Source organism: Passer domesticus, chromosome 7 (genome assembly GCF_036417665.1).
Source record: "Passer domesticus isolate bPasDom1 chromosome 7, bPasDom1.hap1, whole genome shotgun sequence".
Classification (NCBI taxonomy): domain Eukaryota; kingdom Metazoa; phylum Chordata; class Aves; order Passeriformes; family Passeridae; genus Passer; species Passer domesticus.
In genome coordinates, this window is record NC_087480.1 from 57,068,583 (window position 1) to 57,088,930 (window position 20,348).

General features: G+C 39.9%; 1 protein-coding gene across 1 annotated transcript; it reads left to right on the top strand.

Annotated features, from left to right (window-relative positions):
- Positions 1-76: 76 nt before the first annotated feature.
- On the top strand, positions 77-18,666 carry SCP2 (sterol carrier protein 2). Its single transcript, XM_064428893.1, has 16 exons — positions 77-219; positions 2,254-2,308; positions 2,908-2,979; positions 3,467-3,598; positions 4,355-4,419; positions 5,425-5,551; positions 6,226-6,289; positions 6,618-6,704; positions 7,314-7,464; positions 8,195-8,342; positions 9,920-10,027; positions 11,817-11,970; positions 14,229-14,322; positions 14,937-15,066; positions 16,487-16,566; positions 17,777-18,666. The coding sequence occupies exons 1-16, from the start codon at positions 178-180 to the stop codon at positions 17,870-17,872; spliced, it is 1,605 nt and encodes a 534-aa protein (XP_064284963.1). The 5' UTR covers positions 77-177; the 3' UTR covers positions 17,873-18,666.
- The last annotated feature ends 1,682 nt before the right edge of the window (positions 18,667-20,348 follow it).

The window sequence follows — 20,348 nt, forward strand, 5'->3', positions numbered from 1 at the left end:
CGCTGTGGACAAGGACACCCGGCCCGTGCCGCAAAGGGGGCTCTGCGCCTTTAAGGGGCGGCTCCATGGGGCTCGGCCCCTCTCTCTCGCTCCGCCCCCGCCCCGGTGTCGCTGAGGGCCCGCGGGACGCGGCGGCAGCAGCGGGGTCGGAGCGCTCGTTCCGCCGCCATCGCCATCATGCAGCGCCGGGTGTTCGTGGTGGGCGTCGGCATGACCAAGGTACCGCCGCCCTCCCCGGCACCCGTGTGTGCGCGGGGGGACACGGCCCGCGCCAGGCCGGCCTCGGCGGGCCCCCGGCTGTCCGCTGAGGGGAAGGTGCTGCGGGAGCCGCCCGCGCCCTGCCCGGCGCGGCTGGAGCCCCTCACGGGACGCGGTGGCAGCTCGGGAGCGCACCGGCAGAGCCCGCTCCCGGCCCGGCGGCAGCGGCTCCGCGCAAAGTTCAGCCTCGCTCGGCGTGTGGGGGAGGCCGGACCCCGGCCAAGGTGAACGTGGTGCTCCGCAGAGCGGGTCGATACAGCAGCCCTGCAGCGGGCACGGCGTCCCCGCAGCCCCTGGCCCAGGGCCCGTCCCGGGCAGGGCCCCGCAGGGTCTGTCCTGGCGCCTTTCTGTTCCTCGCCCTGGGGTGGTGAGGGCGCGCTCGGCTCCCCGCAGCTCCCCGGGAGCAGGTGCACCCGCGTGGGCCTGGGGCTCTTCTCCCGATAACAGTGATGGGACAAGAGGAATTGGCCTCAGGTTTCCACAAGGCATGGTTAAGGTTAGAATTAGGATTAAGTATAATTCCTTCACCGAAAGGGTTGTCAAACCTAGGAGCAGGCAGCCTGGGTTCGGCAGTGCTGGGGAAACAGTTGGACTTGAGCTTCAAGGTCTTTTCCTACCTAAACGATTTTATGGTTTTCAAAGACGAGCAGTAAAAGAATAATTTTTGTCTTGATAGATCAATCTTAAGACACCTTTGATATTTGCCAGAGTGATCAGAAACTCCTTCTCATGGTCACCTTTTAAATAATAACTTTTTGTCTTGTTGCTGTGTGGGTACCCCTCCAGCATGCAGTGTGATAGAGGAGGAATTGAAAGGCAATTCTGTTAATTGTGTGTATTGAACTAGATCACAGAATGTAGTAATAGAAGTTACTGAGCTCACTTGTGATGTCCTCATGGAAGAGACAAGTAAAACCTGTCAGACACCATACTGAATCTTAAGTATTTTACAATGGAATCTTTTAGGACTGTATTGCTTCTATTTGATTAACATTAATGATGTAATGACTGCTAAAATTTGTTATATCTTCTCACAGCAACAGTCCACATTTCCTGTGTGTAACTGTCAGTTCCCCAGTGCTCTGCATTTTCAAAATGGATCATCTCAGTTACAACTTGAGGAATAGTCAATACTCTCTTCTCCTCCCAAGCAGCAGCAATCACTCTTACAGATTTCTACAATGACCAACTCACCACCTGTTTGTTTTTATGACCTTTGCTATATAGGTTCTCTGTCTAAATTAATGAAAGGAGGCACTGCAGAAAGTACAGCCAAGTGGTACAAATGGCTGGAGTCAGAAACATAAGCAGAAGGAGGCAGCAAATTAACTTTCCTCTGCTCACAGGGGACATCAAATAATTTGTGGGATTATAAGTAGTTAGCATGAGGATTTATTTTAGCAGTGATACTTTATGTTAGTGATGTAAAAATGCAAACCACATGTACTTGTGGTGGTCACACTGCAAAGAAAATAGAAATGCCACCTCTACTTCAATGGTGAGGAGTAAGGTATGATAAATTCTCTACAAAGAACAAACATTTTCTTGTTGCAAATAGGATTATAACAAAAAAAACCCCAAAAAAACCCAAAACAAACAAAAAAAAAGTGAAGGGGAAGTATTTATCAAAGCCTTAGTGAATCTTATGATGAATTGGTGAAGATTAGTTATTCTCTGTCCCACCCACAGGCTTTGGACAGGATTATTGTCCATCTCCATAGTCATGGATCATCTTTAACAGTGACTAGAAATGCTCTCAGCTCCCATAAAGTTGCACTGTTTTCTCCTTTTAGCCATTGCAGGGTCTGGCAGCGGCACTTGGGAGTTTTAAAGATTTTGTAACTGCACTTTTGGGTCAATGAAATTACGTTTTTTTGCATTATTTAAAACTTATTCTAAATTAAATGTAAAGCTTTTAAATATACCAATTTGAGCAAAATATTAATATCACTGTGATTTATTCTCAGCTTGTTTTCCTTCCTTTTCTCTTGCCAGTTTTCAAAGCCTAGTGAGAAGTGTGCTGATTATCCTGACATGGCTAAAGAAGCAGGTAATTTAGTAATAAAGCATTTTGTTTGATTCCTGATGCTTATTTTTTAGGTCTTACAGCCAATATTTTTATTACATATATGAAGGCAAAGCTACTGTTTAACAAATAGATGCATCTGAAAAGCAGATTTAAAACTCAGACCACTTTCAGCAAATCCACAACTGACCTGTCCAGGTCAGCCCTTCCAGGCTGAAGTTAGCAGGATGGCTTAAAATTGAATTGTGCACTTAAATAATTGAATACTTACCTATATTATTGAAAACCTACTCTCAGTGGGATGAACAACCTCAGTGCATGAGCACAGAATTGATTGAATGAAATTTTCATTCAATCAATTGAAATTGAATGAAAAAGAAACTTGATCAGAACTCAAAATACTGTGAAATTGTCGTTATGAGTATGAAACTGTCCTTATGAGGTGCAAGACTATATTAACAGTTTGCACATGATAATGAGGAATTTCTACAACTCTCATCTGTGAATGCAGGACTCATGCATACTACTCTAGGTTTGCTTGTTATGGTTGTGAGAGCTGTTTTTTTAAAAATTTTACCTTCAATTTTAATTTTTTTTTCCAACTTTTCAACTGTGTTTTTTAGGCCAGGCAGCTTTAGCTGATGCTGGGATTCCTTATTCAGCAGTGAAGCAGGCATGTGTGGGTTATGTTTATGGTGAGTATTGTTTGATTGGGATGAGACTTCTGTGACAGTTGCAGACTTCTGTGTGGATAAAGTATGAGGAATGGCATCAATAAGCTTTTTATTAAGGGGAAATCTATTTCTGTTCCAAAAAGATTTTTCTATTTACTTCCCTTCTGGTTCTCTATTAACAACTGTGTTGTGGCCACTGAAGTAGGGTCAGTCTGCTGTGATACCTCGAGCAGCTCCCAAGCCACACCTCTAAGCCCTTCTTTCCAGTCCAGTTATGTGCCTTTGATTCACAGACTGTGAAGCAGAAGCAGGACAAACTTCTGGTTTTAAAATCTGAGGAGTTTCATCTTGTTTCTGAGGTTCTTTACTGTGGATACCTGAGAGCCATACTTAAGGTGACAGCTCAGAAGTTCAGGATTACAGTTTAATTGCACTGCACATACCTGGCAGCAAAAGCAAAACTTTTGTGAGTTTGTACCTTATTTTAATGTTGTGTTTCTATTTGAAGGTGACTCAACCTCTGGGCAGAGGGCAATCTACCATGGTCTGGGTCTAACTGGCATTCCCATCATCAATGTTAACAACAACTGTGCCACTGGAGCCACTGCTTTGTTCATGGCCAGACAGCTTGTGGAAGGAGGTGGGTTGTTTTGCTCTGTGCACCTAAGGGATTGTCTGGCATGCAGTAGGATGGTGTATGAGGATGTACTTATGTTCTCCTGTGTCACGAGCTGTATGAAGCTAGTCAGTTCTGCCAGTTACGTGTTTCTGCAATAATTGTTTGGAGGAGTGCAGAACAAGTGGCATTATAGTACTGCAGGCACCACATTCTCCAGGATGAAAAGAAGAATCTGCTAAAAACCTTAGCTTTTTTCTTTTAGCTTGAAGTTTATACAAGTGTTTAACAACTGTATATTAAACAAGTGTTTAAGATGCAAGTGTTTAACTAACAGGTTTTTGGAAGGGAGGGGAGAGAGCAGACTGGCAGACCATGCTTTGAACTGTCAGATTAGTATTTCCTCCTATTTGTGCAGTTCGTTTGTGGACTTTGATACTTTCTTGCACTGATGCTGATGTTTCTGTAATGACAACCATAGTAACACTGTGTATGATTGTTTAGTATTTGTAGCTGAGACATAAATGCTTGGCTGTCTATGGAAGTTGCTGTCAGACAGTTAAAAATAAACTCCAGTCCTATAGTGATGTTTTATTCTTAGGTATCAATATCTTTGTATCAATATCTTGTCCATCTTAATTTGACTCTTTCAAAAATGAAGGAGGAAGGAAGAGCAGCTGGTAGGTGTTTGTGTACATGTCTTGTAATGGAATAGTTGCTAGTACCTAGTGTAATTTATAATCACATTGTGCTTTAAATAGCCACACATTTTATTTTAAGGTTTGGCAGACTGTGTTCTGGCACTCGGCTTTGAGAGGATGGCAAAAGGATCTCTTGCTTCAGGTGTAAGTGTCTGAAACAATTGATATGTTTGTGTTTGTACGTGAGATATATTTCCTCATACTCTGAGATGTATTGTCAATAACACCACTTGCTTTACTGTAGATGATGATAAAAGAAACCATTAATTTGATCTAAATAATCTTTTCATGAGTTCTGTGATTCTGATGGCAGCTATGACATACCGTAAAAACTACAATCTAAAACATTTCATGCAAAATTCATGTGTCGTGTTTGTTGTATTTTGCCAAGATTATGTTAAAAGCTGGGTTAGTGGGGAAAAAGGAAAATGCCAGATAAAATGCTGAAACTTTGAGTAACTGAAGTGTCTTTCTCAAACAGCACAGCAAATCAAAGAAAGCATCAGACCAGAAGACCCAGAGTCTTATTTGGTTGACCTGTTAACACACTCTCCCAAAAACTAAGGGCTTCTTGACTCTTATTTGTTTTTACTGGAGAAGTGTGTGTGGGTTTGTTTGTGTTTTGCCTTAAGGCAAGCAATATTAGAGCCCATATGTCATTTAACTGCAGAACTGCCAAATTCGATAATATATTCAAGAGGTTTGGGTGAAGAACATTAAATTTAGCAAGTGATAAAAATGAGAAAGAGTTATCTTTTAACATGCTTTACAATATTTCATCTAAGCTTCATTGAAAATACTACTGGAGTGTTAATTTTATAACATGAAACTATGTAAACAATAGGATTTTAAGTGAGGTGAAAAATACCTAAAGTCCCTGCTGAAAATAGTGACTGTGATACAAATCATGTAGCAGTGGTTCTTGTCATGAATCAGTGCAGTGGTTATAATGTCAAGCATTTTCTGCTTATTTACTTTTTTATAGCTGGGAAATTAACAGTAATTCTGATCATGTCACTGAAGTGCAGCATACTGCCCAGGGACTTGTTAAAATATTAGAAAAACCTATCATTTGCTTGAAATATGTGATAGTTTTGTGGTGATGTTGAAAAAAAAGGAAATTATGATTTGCTTTGTATTTGTTTTCAGTTTGCAGACAGAACTAATCCTATGGACAAACATTTGGAAATTATGATAAATAAATATGGCCTAGCAAGTGCTCCAGTGGCACCTCAGATGTTTGCAAGTGCTGGCAAAGAACATATGGAGAAATATGGTCTGTTAAAATATATTTTTTTAGTTGTCTCCACTTTATGAAGGGATTTAAAATAATAGGATTTTGTTTTAAGAAATGGTAGCATTAAGGTTGCACAACTCCCTGCATTTTATCCCTGTGCCTTAGGATAGGTAGATGGGCATGGGGCTGAACTGCTTGGCAAAAGCTGTTGGGTATTTGATTTGATTTAATACCTAGTACATGGCTGCTGCCTCTGCTGTTTGCTACCCCCTGACCAGAGGGAGGGAACTGGCTCCAAGGTAACAGCCTGGCCTGTTGTGCATCTTTTATTTGCTCTTTTAGCCTATTATATGAAAACAAATGTAGACTTAGACTCTACAATTTCACTGCAGCTGTTTTGCACTGATAGGAAAATGGTCATTTAAGTTGCAGTAGTAGAATAATACATCAAATAAAATGCACTTGTTTTCTGTGATTTTATGTGAGTGCTAAATATTCAAGTGGGTTGTTGTGTCAGCTGAAACTCAGCCATGTTTAGTAGTCTTTATCTAATTTTGAAACCTCAGCTGGGTTCTAAGGAAAGTCTTCATAACAGTGCGTCTCTTGTAAAGATGCTTGTAAAGGTCAGATTCTTGACACAATGTTTAAACTGTCATGTCAGCACTGTTTAAGCAAACAAAGTATTTAAACACAGAGTTTTTTCCCCTTTTCAGGGACAAATCCAGAATACTTTGCAAAAATTGCATGGAAGAACCACAGCCATTCAACCAACAACCCGTGAGTCACGTACTCTGCCTCTATAGTCAACTCTGCCTCTACAGTCAACATCCCTGGTTGTAAAAAAAATTCATGCACAACAAAATAGTATTTTTAGAATACATTCAGAATGTTTTCAGCATATGTTCGTTATTATGGAATGAGAAAATAAATAAATAAATAATTCTACAAATATATGAAAAATTAATTCCCTGTTCAGTGCCTTATACTTTGTAAAGAGTATATATACTCTTTAGTATATATACCAAAGAGCTCTATAGCTGCCTAATAGTGTGATATTAGTATGTGTACTGCTCAATCTGAGATGGCATCTGTGTGTTTTCCTTAGGTATTCCCAGTTCCAAAAGGAGTACACCTTAGATGAAGTTCTGCATTCTCGCAAAATTTTTGATTACTTGACTGTCTTACAGTGTTGGTAAGGAGAGGACTTTGCATTATGAAATAGATCTTGATGTTAAGACAAATATGGTAGGACATCTATTTGAATAAAGTCTGTTTGTGTGTCAGTTATAATTTACAGATTGCTTTAAGTAAACTTTTAATAAATAAAACGAATGTGGAAAATCTGTCATGACCAAGCACTAGATACTTGCTCTCAGTGTAATACAGTGAGCTGAAATAAGTTTTGTACTTTGGAGTTCTCATATTCTGTTCTTTTACTAATGTGCATCCATCACTGTTAAGTGTTGATTCTTCTCTTCAGCCTTTCCTAAGCCCTTTTGGAGGGTATATATATATTTTTATAGCCAAGTGGAAGCTTTGATTTGTCCTAAATTGAAAAGCTTTAATGACACATTTCTATTTTGATGTAATGATTTTCAAATGTCTGGTATAAATATTACTGAAAGTGTCCAGTAAGCATTGATAGAATTTATAGTTTCAGTGGTATAAGCCAAATAAAGTGGGGTTGTTTGTTGAGTTTTTTGGTTTGTATTAAAAGAGAAATCTATGGAAGATCAACAGTCTAATGAAGATGGACATTACTGATTTAGAACAATAACTTCATTATTTTTATTTCAATCAGTCCAACATCAAATGGTGCTGCAGCTGCAATTTTGGCTAATGAGGAGTTTGTGAGAAGGCATAAATTGCAGCCTAAAGCTGTGGAAATTCTAGCACAGGTGATGGCTACTGATTATCCAAGCACATTTGAAGGAAACAGTTGTATGAAGATGGTAGGTTTACAATTCTGTAGTCCCTGGTACTCATTGGGGTGGTTTTTCTGAGTTTTTTTGTTTGTAGTTTTGGGTTGGTGTTTTGTGGAAGTTTTTTTGTTTGATTTTGGGTTTGGGGTTTTTTTAAGTACCTGCAAGTCCTAGTGATGCTATAAACATTTTCATGTCAGTGAGCAAACATATTATGCTTTGTGGTGAATGTAAAATTGGTTTCATTTGGACAGATATGGAATAAGCAAGGAGTGTGATTGTGGAATGACAATAAGGAACTTAAAAACAGGCTATCAGAAACCTAGTTTTTAACAAATTATTTACAGACTATTTTTTAAACAAACAGCAAAAGAAAATTCCTTTCATTTTTCTCTTTATAATAGTAATGAAATTGAAAACAATCAGGTGGATCATAGAAAAAGGTAACAAGACAGTCTGAGGATTTGTTTCAAGGCTGTTGGTCTGAGTCATGCAAAGGAGCAATATGGGTTGTGATCAAGGTTAAGGAAATAGAGGATATTCCCCAGGAAGGTTTTTGCATGCCAGCAATAGGCCTGAGAATGTTATTTCTTTCTAGACAATTTTTATTTTATGGATATCAAACTCTGACATGTGATGCATTAAAATAAATCTGAATAACATCTCCTTCTTTCACTGACAAGATTCATAGAAGCACAGTTAAAACTGTGAGCTATACTTCTGCAGTGATATTTTAACATAGAATTTCTCCTTTTTTCAGGTTGGCTATGACATGACTAAAAATGCTGCACAAAAATGTTTTGAAAAAGCAGGGCTGAAACCTACAGATGTTGATGTGATTGAACTTCATGACTGCTTCTCAGTTAATGAGTTCATCACCTATGAAGCTCTGGGACTGTGTCCAGAAGGTAATAGCAGCAATGGAGATAATTGTTTTATTAAAATGGAAATCACCACGAATACCCAAATTAAGAACTCCTGTGATCTCAGTCTTAGGCTCCTTTTTTGGAGCTGCATTCTATCATAACCTTACCCCAAGATTTTCCTCCATCTGTGTATTTCCTTTTAAGAAGATAAATATAGGACAAGAATTGTCTGTGGGGGGCCTTAGCAAGTCACTGGTCTTTGAAACATCTTTGCCTCAGAGTTATTGGCACATTGTCAACGTGCATCTAAAGTCAACTGTGTAACAATGCTCAGATTAGTTTAATGCCAGTGAATTTGCTGGATTTACAACAAATTAAATGGCAGTGGAATTTAGTTCTGTGTATGTAAGTAAAATCATTAAAATTTTCTGCTGAAGAGGGTTTTTAATTATTTCAAATAAATAATGCATTGAACTGCTATTTCAGTTCATGATGTATTTAAATTGTAAACATATTCTTGTTTTGCATAGGTTATCATCTGATATAATCTTTCTCTAGTTTGTTTTTAACTAATTGTGAGGAAATACCATATTCTGGCACTAGGTGGTATATTAAGTCTGAGCTTTCTTACTGAAACAGACATTTATGGAACTCCAGGAAGACTTATGTGTTTGCCTTTGAATATCTGCTTTCTACTGCCATTTTTGCTGTGGTTTTTATGGTATCTGCAGCAAAAGTGGTAAATGTTGGACATATTTGAACAGGTACATTAAGCTCTTTAGGTTCATTCTTTTAACTGATGCAGAATAATCCTGGTGGTGCTTGTCTATTTGGCTAATTAGCCTTGTGCATGGTTATTTAATAGTGCTGTTCTCACAACCCTTTGTCAGTCTGGTCTTCATAGAATATGAAAGTCATCTTGGAATGATAGACTAATGAGGCATAAAGATTAATGAAATTGCATAAACCACTGTGGATTTAGATGGGCAAATCTAACCTGGTATTCTCATTTAATGGCACCATGGAACCATGACGGATCTTTTTTACACTTCAGTGTTAAAAATGTAGGGTGGAGAAGCTGGTACAAGAATAAATGAGTAAGAGCCTGGTTAAAAGGGAGGATTGTCTGTAGTCTGGGAAGCTAAACAGTTCTGAACATAAGTCTTCTGAGTAGTTTTATTCATTTTTTTGATGTCTTAATACAACCCAAGGTACCATTAGTTGGCCTTTGTGGTGAGGGTTTGTGTTCAGCTGGGTGTTCACCTTCAAGTCTTGGGGGTCACAAAATACAACTTACAAAAAATGTAATTATCACTGCAGCTTTATGAACAAAATATAAATAGCTTTGTTATACTGATTATATCATAATGCTGTATACACCAACAGAGCAATTCAGCTGCACTTCTGTACCAAATACTTCACTTCATGTTATGCTTTCTCCAATGATATAAGCAAGTCTCATTAATGTAGTTTGGCCAATTTTTGCTCTTTGTGAAATATGAGCTGTAACATTTCCTGTGGTTTGACTGACATGCAGCATCTCTGGTAAGTTACAGCAGAAGTGAAAAGTCACAAATAAAAAAAAAGAACATTTTTCTTACATGAATTCTGTTTTGTAGGAAGAGCATGTGACCTGATTGACAGAGGAGACAATACTTATGGAGGAAAATGGGTTATTAATCCCAGTGGTGGCTTGATTTCCAAGGGACACCCTCTTGGTGCCACAGGTATGCAAAACCTCTTCATTTCATTTAAACCTCTTCATTTATCACCCATTAGATAAGAGATACAGCTCTTGAGCAGGCAGGTGCTTCCCACCTGTGCTTGAAACTGAGGGCCTCAAAACTTCTTCCCAGTCTTCTTTCCAAAGTGCTGGAGCAGGTTAACACAGTTTAACCTTTCCTAAAGAATTGCTCAATAGTACAACTTCTGAATAGTATTTGAATAACTAGTCTAATACAATGTCATCCTTTAAAATTCTGGTTTTGGAGATTTTTACTGCCTTTATTTTTTAATAGCCTGTACCATTGTTAGCTGTACTAGAAGCCTATTTTGTTAAGTCTTGGATGTCAAAATATTTGCTCACTACTTGGTCACCATTTCCCAGCAACATAGGTTTCCTTTTTTTTTTTCTTTTTTTTCTTTCTTTAAACTACTGTGCTTGTTTCTAAATGAGTTTGCTCTTGGGCAAAATGTGCTGGATTTGTGAAGATAATTGACCCTCCTTGTTTGGAAATGAGAAGCTATCAGAAAACTGGAGAAGATGAAATCTTGAGAAACACCAAATCTGAATGTGAACAGTAGTAACAGTGGGATACATTAAGCAGTAAAGTGTGGGGGCCAGGGGAAGTGTTAGGAAAGCTTTGGAGGAAAAGGTTCCAGATAAATGAGACTGGATATCTGTAACAGGGTGGGAGTATTGCATTGCCAGGTTTATGGTAATTTTTGTCAGTTACACGGTGATAAAAGCAGAGGCACTTAGTGGCATTCTTGCTTCTCCAGTGCCATGGGATGGAGGAAGAGTCAGTAAAATGCAGAAAATGACAAGTCTTAGCCTGTCTGCTTCATTTCCCTTGGAAACAGTCTTGAGGCCAGTTATATACTTAACAAGGGTCATGTAAATCCTCTGAAATATCCAAACCATTCCTGGGCAGGCTGCACCACAGTACACACCCTCTCCTTGAGGCTGAGAGGATGTGAATGAAACCTCTTCACTCTCATCTGTGACTGGAATTTTAAAACTCCTTAACTCCTTCATAACGTTTCAGTTGGCAGCATGTACAATTCTGTGCATGAAATGCAGATTGCTTCTGTGCCTTGTCCAAAGACCTGTGCAGTTATCCAGGGGAAGGGAGAGGAAGGGATGGGGGAAAAGGAGAAAAGTGTGAGGAATGTGCAGAGAAGGGCTGTGGAGCTGGGGGAAGGTCTGGAGCACAAACCCTGTGAGGAATTCCTGAGGCAGTTGGGGAGGCTCAGCCTGGAGAGAAAGTGGCTCAGGGGGGACCTTCTCACTCTCTCCAACTCCCTGGAAGAAGGGTTGTAACCCAGGCAGCCAGAGACAGGATGAAAGGATACAGCCTCAAGCTGTGCTGGGGGAGGTTTAGGCTGGACATCCAAGGAATTTTGACACAGAAAGGATGCTTAAACATTGGAACGGGCTGTCCTGGGAGGTGTGGAGTGTTGAAGGGAGGACTGGCCGTGGCACTCGGGTCTAGCTGACAAGCTCGGTGCTTGGTCACAGGCTGGACTCGATGGTCCCGGAGCTCTTTTCCAATTGAATGAATTGTGATTCGTTCAATCCGTGATTCTGTGCGTGCGGCGGGACTGGGCCCTGCCCGCAGAGAGAGCTGAGGGCACAGCGGGGCGAGACCGAGGGTGACCATGATCAGAGTGATCAGAGAGCTCCGGGTTGCCATGCGGAGGGGTTCCCCTTCCTCTGGGTCCCCCGGGGACATGCCGTTGCCGCGGGCAGTCCGCAGGCCGGGGCTGAGGCGGGCTCTGCGCTCGATGTTTCAGGGCTGGCGCAGTGCGCGGAGCTGTGCTGGCAGCTGCGCGGCCAGGCGGGGCGGCGGCAGGTGCCGGGGGCCAAGGTCGCGCTGCAGCACAACCTGGGGCTCGGCGGGGCCGTGGTGGTGACGCTCTTCAGGATGGGCTTCCCCCGGGACAGCAGGTGAGCCGGGGCCGACACACGCCGGGGGGATCCGCGGGCTGCCCCGCCAGGCCTTCCGGAGGGACAGAGCGCTGCTGGCCCGGCCTGGCCGTGCTTCCTGCGCCCTCAAAACACGCTTGGTTCGCAGTTATTATTTAGTTATTATGCTCAAGGGGCAGATTGCCCTGTAAACTGAACGCTCTTGCACTGCAGGTCTGTGCTGAGGTTAAAACTCACACACTGAGCACTGAGTTATTGAAAAGCTCAGGCTGGCTTGTGCAAATAGCTCAAGAGTGATGTTCGGAGGAAAAAAGCCACCAAATAAAAACCATTCCAAGAGTAAAACAGGCCACGTTAAAATTAATTAATTGAAACTAGGTGTTTGCTAAAACCAGCAAGGCATTCGTGGGAACAGAGAAGCCACTGCTTTCACTGCTAAAATTGTTACTGGTTTAGCTCTGTGAAGGATTGCTTTCAGCTGTGTTTGATGTGTTACTGTAATTCCTTAGAATTCTGGGGTGTTACTGGCTACGGATTTTGCACTTGCAATTCTAGCCTGTTTCAGAGTGAGAGAACACTGCTGTGGAGCTGTCTGCACTCTGCTGTAGCTCAGTGCTCAAATGGACAGGAATTGAGAGAAAACACTTAAAATTTGTATTATTCTGGTATTTCAGGGGAGGCTTACAATACAGTTCCCTTTACATTTTCACTTCCAGCTTTCCTTAGAAAGATTGACCAGCTTATTATGGGTGTTATGGCTTTTAAAACTCTATCCCAGTGCTTTGTTTTCTCTGAAAACCTGTGAACAGTAGAATTTATCATACACTGGCCTTTCAGAAAGAAACACACCCCTCACTCCCAGCTCATATTTCTAACATCTGTTTCAGCTAAACCTGTGCACTTCCTGGGAGGTGACAGTATAACCTGTGGAAGAGGTGATGAGAGAAGCCACTGAATTTGAAGGGCTGCAGAAGTGATTTTTTTGTAGTGTCAGGAGTGATAAATGTCTCTTTTTTAATCCATAAGAGGTTGTAGCATGTGAGGAAAAATATGTCTTCTCATGGATTCTCTTCAAACATGCTCACAAGACTTGTCAGTGGGTGTTGGCACAGTTTTACATCTGAAGGGAAAAGACTGTTACAGGGAGTACACTTTTTCCCATTGCTTTGAGCTTTGTCTTTAAAAATGCTGTCACTCTATGGAAAATGTTGCTATTTTTATGTCATCAGCCTTGAGGTGCTGCTAGAAGTAGTCCTTCCTGTCAGGGAGAGTTTTTCATGTACAGATAATATTTCTCCTGAAGAAACTTAAGTCTGATGTACTATGGCTCATTTCACCTTCACTGGTGTTCAGAATTTTGAAAATACTTTCTTTAGTACAACTCAACCCAGAGAAATCTTAGCAACACTCATTTCATCTTATTCTAGAGAAGCTTAAGCCCTTGAGTTGTCCCAAAGGCTCTGTGTGGGAGATCCCTGACACTCCTGGAGGGAGTTGCACCATTGTGTGTCAGACTTTGGAATGGAGCAGTGTGGCTGGTGTGCTCAGACACCCCTTATGTAACTGAGTTATGATGTGCATTGTGTAATTAAGGGAAAGGTGGTGAAACTCCATGTTTATGAAGATCCTTCACACCAGTTTCCTGCAGTACATTTAGTCACTGATTGTAGATCAAGCCTGTGGCTTTAGTAATAGCTGGCTAGAACAGGCATCAAGGCAGCAGGACTTGTATAAATTTTTGAAACAGTTCTGCTTTTTGTTTGGTGGCTTTTTCTGAATCTTACAGTTTCCATCCTGTTAGTACAGCCTTGGTTTCTTAACAAAATGGATGTGTCTCCTTTCACGTTAGCAGTACCAAACCTGACCACAGTTCTGGGCTCTGCTGCCAGGAGCTGGTAATAGCAGTGAACCTGTTCCTCCTGCTGCTTGAATTGCCATTTCTTTGGACATTTCTCTGTACTTTGGCTCTGTGTGCCCCTGCAGGAATCAAGAATTGGGTTCCACGTTGCAATCAGGCCATGCAGAGTATTCCAGAGTATCAGGAATAAGATTAATGATTTACTTCCATGATAAAATTAATCTTCAGTTCATGCACACAGAACATGCAGATATCTGGAGTGATTGTAATTCAGGCTATCAAGAGAGCAAGTTTCACTTTGATACCAGAGTTGCTTTATACTGCTGAAATGTTTCTTGCTGGTGTTAGGCCTATTGGTGATCATTTGAAGATGTTGAAAATGTGATTGAAAGTGATTAAATTAATGGGGTTTTTGTTTCAGCAACGGCCGTATTGCAGCTGTGCCGCTCAGTGCAGCTGTTGATGGATTTAAAGCACACCTGGTCTTCAAAGAGATTGAAAAGAAGCTCCAAGAGGTATCTGACTACTTCTTTTACCTACAACAGGATTTTAATTGATAACAGAATGTGTGTGAAACCTGTTGGGACTGTATCAGCATCTACCACTTCTTCAGGACTGCTCATTAAAACAAATGCTACAGATTTAGATTTTGTAATTTTTCAATTCTTCGTAAAAGAATTTTTACAATTATTTGTAAAAGAAACCTTTTACACTGTGCTATGATTTTAAGTTACCTTTTTTCCACATAGTTCCTACCTGCATAAGTGGAGGCAAGTTTAGATTGTAGATGAGGAGCTTGCTAACTAACCAAACAAACTTTGTGCTTGGTGTTAGGTGTTTGCTCTTTAACTGTAATTAGAAGAAGAAATTGCATTTTGTCAAACTTATGTCAGGACAAGGCTATTAGGACTGTTCTTAGTTTAATAGATTTCAATATAGATAGTCATAGTTTGAGTTTTTTCTGTTTGTTTAGATTTTTTTGGTGGTTGTTTAAATGATGTCTAATGGAGGGAATAGATATTTTTATATTAGTAGAAATGGTGAAGGTTTTTTAATTACTTCTGTTAAATTAAGACTAACTGAAAGTTATGTTGAAGTAAATTACTTTCTTATTCCATGGTCATTACAGGAAGGAGAGCAATTTGTTAAGAAAATTGGTGGAGTCTTTGCCTTCAAAGTTAAAGATGGTCCTGATGGGAAAGAAGCAACTTGGATAGTAGATGTGAAAAATGGCAAAGGCTCTGTGGCAGTTAATTCAGGTCAGTGCTCTTTTATTATGTCATTGCAGAACACACATAAAACTAATGAATACAGACTCATTTCTCTTCAAGGTTGTCATGACCATGACCAAAAATTCTACATTAATTTTAAACGTTTCTTATTACTGACACTTTTAATCTGTGGTGTTTCAGACCAAGAACTAAACAGCTTCTACTCTGAATCTGTCTAGAGATAATAGTGTATTTTCTTAGAGGCTACAGGCAGATCTGTCATATGATTTCACAGGAATCAGAATGGAAAAAACAAAGTGAAAATCAAACCTCAGAGATTTTGTTGCTCTCACCCCTTAAAATTTGGGCCAAAAATGTAATCTGTAGCTGTTTCTTCAGCTGCTTTGTTGGAGACACTGGCAATCAGTAAACTGGTCTGCCTTGTCAAGTTACTTCTCCTCTGCAGGTAGTTAAGCAACAAAACTTGATTGGTTTCAGTGCTGTACCAGCTGACATAAACTTCAAGTTGCATTTTGAAAAAGGCAGAAATAAGAAAGAGACTGGGTGTTGTTGAGGAGCCCCATAAAAATATTGAGAACACAAGATTTGTACCCTTGCCATGAAAATGTCTTGTCTCAAATTTGAAGTCCTACACCTGAGTAATGAAAATGAGAAAAAACCAATAAAGACAAGAGCCAGTCCTCAAAATCTGATATATCCATGAACCTGCATCACAAACTTTTAATTAAAAACATGATGGGGATTTGATTCAGAAATTCATTGTTATGTTATTACAAAAAGAAGCCCACAGTCTTCTGTTGCATAGGTAACAATTTACCAAAGATTTCAATATAATAATAAGATGAGTGTAGGAAAAAATGTATGCAGGTTTTAGCCCTTGGGTTTACATATCAGTATTTATATCAGAGTTTATTAAAATAATTTTCCAGCTTACTTTAGTAAGAAGATCCTAGAAACTTCTGTACTTGAGTTAATTCAAATGAATGCTTTCAGAATGCACATGTTGTTCCCATGGAAGGAGAGGGCAGGAAATGCCTGAAATGTCAGTAATGAATATCTTGAGAGTGTCACAGGGGAAAACTCATCTATTCCAAGCTGATCTTCATACTAACAAATATAAGCTTGATGAAGCTGAAAGATGATTATCAGTGCTTGCAATGAACATTCTGTCTGGATACAAGTAGATTATTATTTATTTTCAAGGAATGAATTTGCTTAGCTTTTCAGGAAGACCCATCTTTCTTCAGTGTTGGGGTGGTCTGTGCTACAAGGTGTCCCAGCTGCCTCTTGGCTTTGGGTGGCCTCTTGCTGATATTTTTTTCATGGCTCCTGCTTGTACATGCCTCAGGTATCATTTGCTGACCTGTGGTCTGAAGGGATGCTCCACACAGCTCCTAGAAGTGTTTCATTTCTCAGTTTGACTCTTCATTCTGCTCCTGTCTTGCAGACAAGAAGGCAGACTGTACAATCACGATGGCTGACACTGATCTGCTGGCACTCATGACTGGCAAAATGAACCCTCAGACAGTAAGTACAGCAAAGATGACCTGATCAGGCACTGATTGGTTTGTTTTGAATGTGTTTAAGTTGAAATCATTTGAATGTTTTCATCCAAAACTGCCATGGCTGATCTGAAAAATGGCAATTCTTGGTGTGCTCTGAACAAATCACCCAAAGTGAGATTCTTCAGGAAGAACAGGGATGTGTGTCCTGTGTTATATCCCAGAAGGAGATATAATAGTGCTTGGTTTGCAGAGAAGAGGGGCAATCCAGTTTTTGCAACATGCCATAACAAAGAAGGAATGTGAGCCTCTCTTTGGAGGGCTTTATCCCCATAGCTGACATTAGTGTAAGGAGTCATCTTGATGCTGAAAAGTAGAAATTGAGGTGAGCATCCACTAAATGACTAATTTTTCATTGTTGGGTGGTGAGTTTGGGGGGTTTTTGTTTGGTTGGTTAGTTTAATTTCTTTTTTTTTTATTCCTCTGTACACCAAAAGCAGTCATAGTGTAGAAGTAAACCAGATATTTAAATTAATTTTAAGTTACTGTTCTGCGCTTCCAAATTTGAAATGCTCTGGGAAATTGTTTCAAGATTTTGGTCTGGTAATCATGGGGTAAATTTTGCAAACTGAAATGTGTCTAGGAGAAATTTTAAGATAAAACACATTATAGAAATGTTCTAATATACATGTAGAAAATTCAGAAGCAACTCCAGCTTTACATCTACTTTTTGGATATTTTGGTACATGCAGTTTTATCTCCTTACAAGGTCTGGAAGAAACAATCCAAATTTTCTGCATGTCTTCTTCACAATCAGACATTTGTAAAATTGACTTGATCAGGAACAAAGCCAGTTAAGGCTGAGGAGGATTGAGCTAAGAAATCAGTTGTGGCACCTGCTGTCACTGTGGCTTTATTGTTTGCAGTTGAAATAATCAGCTTGCCTGCTGTGAGCAGTCACCACCCAAACATGGGGAGTTCTGCCTGCTCCAGGTACACACCCATGGCTGTGATAATCTGAGAAACAAACAGTTTATTCTCTTTAGGTATCAAAATATAATAAGAAAACAACTTCTCAGCTTGCTGTTCTGCAGTCAGACAATGCATTCATTGCTGGAGGTGCCAGAACTGTTGGAAATACCAAACTGCTCATCCATAAAAACCCATAACTCTGGAGGGGTGCATTTGGGATAATATGTTGTACTGCATTTCACAAAATCTTTCTTTCTTTTCAGGCATTCTTTCAAGGCAAATTGAAGATTTCTGGGAACATGGGCATGGCAATGAAACTTCAGAATCTACAGCTTCAGCCAGGCAAAGCTAAACTTTGAGCTCAGTAGAGTAAATAGTCAGTACTTGATATTCTTGACGAAAAAGTAGAATCAAACTAGACATTATCAATAATATGGCACAGGCTGGGTTTGATTGGACCTCTCTCACCTAAATTCTGTGGTTAGAGACCTTAAATCTCTTAACAATTCCATCGGATTCTCTATGGCAAAGCTTGAGGCACTAACACAAATGGTACATTGTGGGGCTTTGTGGCAGCTTTTGTTCTAATCAATATGGACAATTTTGTAAAAATTAGAGCTGAATTAGGCTGCTTACTATTGTCGAGGTTAGTTGGGAAGGAAGAGAGGAAAGTTATAAATAGCTTGGCATATCAATGAAATGAGTTGCATTTTTTCAAGGCTGTAATAGCAGATCATACAAATGCTCTCAGACTCCCATTCTCTCCAATTTGCTGCTGCTTACATTAAAATGATCTTGTAAAGGGGATCTCTAACAACATTTTTTTAGAATAGGTTTTAGGAATTTGCTATAAAATACTTTTCTTATTACTACTTTGGAATTAAAAAATAAACAAAATATCCAGAAGTAAGCAGGAACTAGAATGCTGCTTTGAGGTTCACAGGATTTGATAATACTGTACCTTGAAAACAGATTAGATTTGCCAGGAGAGCAGAGAGGGAAAATAACCAATATGTTACCTGTTTTCTCCTGGTAAAATCTGGTGTTGATCATGATGAAATTCTTGTCAGTTATGTAAAAGCTTTAAGTTCTGTTTTGGGAAAATGTATTCTGGTTGGAAGTTTAATAGAAAATTAAATATACTTTTCCTGTTCTTCTGTGTGTCTCTTTCTCAGATTTATAAGCATGGATTTCATGTTAGTGTACTGAACTGAGTATTTTATTCAGGTAGTCACAAAGGACACCTGCAGGCACCCCATTTTTCCTTCTCAGGCATTGTCAGTGCATCATTCATAGACTTCATCTCAGTCCAGTAGACACATCTCACATCCTCACATACTTGGGCTGTGGCTGAGGAACTTAGACTGAAACTTTCACTTCCCTGGCTTAACTAAAATAATAATAAAAAAAGAGCAAATTTCAGCAAATCATTCTGCCTCCTATAGGGAAGGAGATTGCTGAGCAGTTAGAATGGCTCTACTGCATCAGACAAAAAAATCCTTCTGGCCCCCTGGATTTTCTCGTTGTTGGTACCTTGGAAGGAAGAGGAAGATGGCCAATCATCTGTTTACTCAGAGTACTTCTTTTTTTTTTCCCAGCTCACTAATTGAGCCAGAAGTGAATATGTCTGGATTGTATTTCATGAGTTTGTCCAGTCCCTTTTGGAATCCTTGGACAGCTTTTTTAGCATGGATCATGAGTTTCTGTACCTGCACATCATATAGAATTAAGCTCACTCCTTTTCTGTCCTATGCATTGCAGTTTTATACCTCTTAATGTTGGGGGACTTTTTTGAGGGTCTTTGTGTTTTACTGGAAGAACAGTGAACAGCTTCAGAGCACTTGTGGTGTTTATATTCTTGTCCTGTCACCTTTAGGCTTTGCAGCTTACAGAGGGGTCATTCTGTTTAACTGTGTCACATGCAGAGACTCTTGTAACCTTCTGTCCATCCAGGTATCCCTCCTGTATGCAGCATTCCAGTTGTCCTGTTAAAAAGTTTTCAAGATACAAGAGCATTTTCTGCCTATATTTTTCCTTTCCCAGTTTCTTTTCTGACCACCTCCTGTTTTGAGGTGGTTTTTTCTTAGATCTCTTAAAACTGGGGGTTCATTCCTTTCATAATAACTCAGTGCTTATTTCTGCACTGTGAAACTGAAATATTTTAAATTATTTGTTCTGTATGCATCAGTACATTTGTACTGAATTTCAGCTGTCTGTTACTGCCCAGGAACTCAGTGTTCAGGCCTGGGTTTTAATTTCAGGATCAATCAACATTTGTGACCCCACTGTTCATCCATCATCTTTTCCAAGGCATTAGTTTTCTGTTAATTAGGACAAATATGGCATTGCTCCACTGTAAACTTTTAAAAGCTCAATCTGGTCATACAAATGGTTTCCTCCTGTGCATTGTTTATTGACTTATCTAAAGGATTGGAACAGATAGGAGTCATATCTCTCAAATGAAAGCAGTGTTTAACTCCCTGTAAAATAACACTTGCTATTGCACTCACTCCTTTTTCCTAAGTTCTTGCCATTTGGCTTGTGGGTTAAAACAAAAGGGACTTACAGGATTGCAGCAGTAATTCTGTCCAGAAAACAATTTGTTCCTCCTCTTGAATTACTGATACTACCAGAAGAGCTCTGAGATGTCTGTTATGCAAGCTAAGAACATGTCTCTTTCAAGAATTTTGAGCGCACACACAACATACTTTTGGCCACTGTTGACCAAATTAATTTTGAAATGTAAACAAGATAACACAGATAATAGTAGTCCATCCCAATAATAGCTCAAGTAAGATTGCTCAATTGCAGAATGAGGTTAAGTTCTTTAAGGGG

Bases quoted from the DNA above. Each gene is read 5' to 3' on its own strand.
- SCP2 (XM_064428893.1), top strand. From the start codon at position 178: ATGCAGCGCCGGGTGTTCGTGGTGGGCGTCGGCATGACCAAG. The intron at 2,980-3,466 runs GTGAGTATTGTT...TTCTATTTGAAG, and splicing joins ATGTGTGGGTTATGTTTATG to GTGACTCAACCTCTGGGCAG. The intron at 4,420-5,424 runs GTAAGTGTCTGA...ATTTGTTTTCAG, and splicing joins AAGGATCTCTTGCTTCAGGT to TTTGCAGACAGAACTAATCC.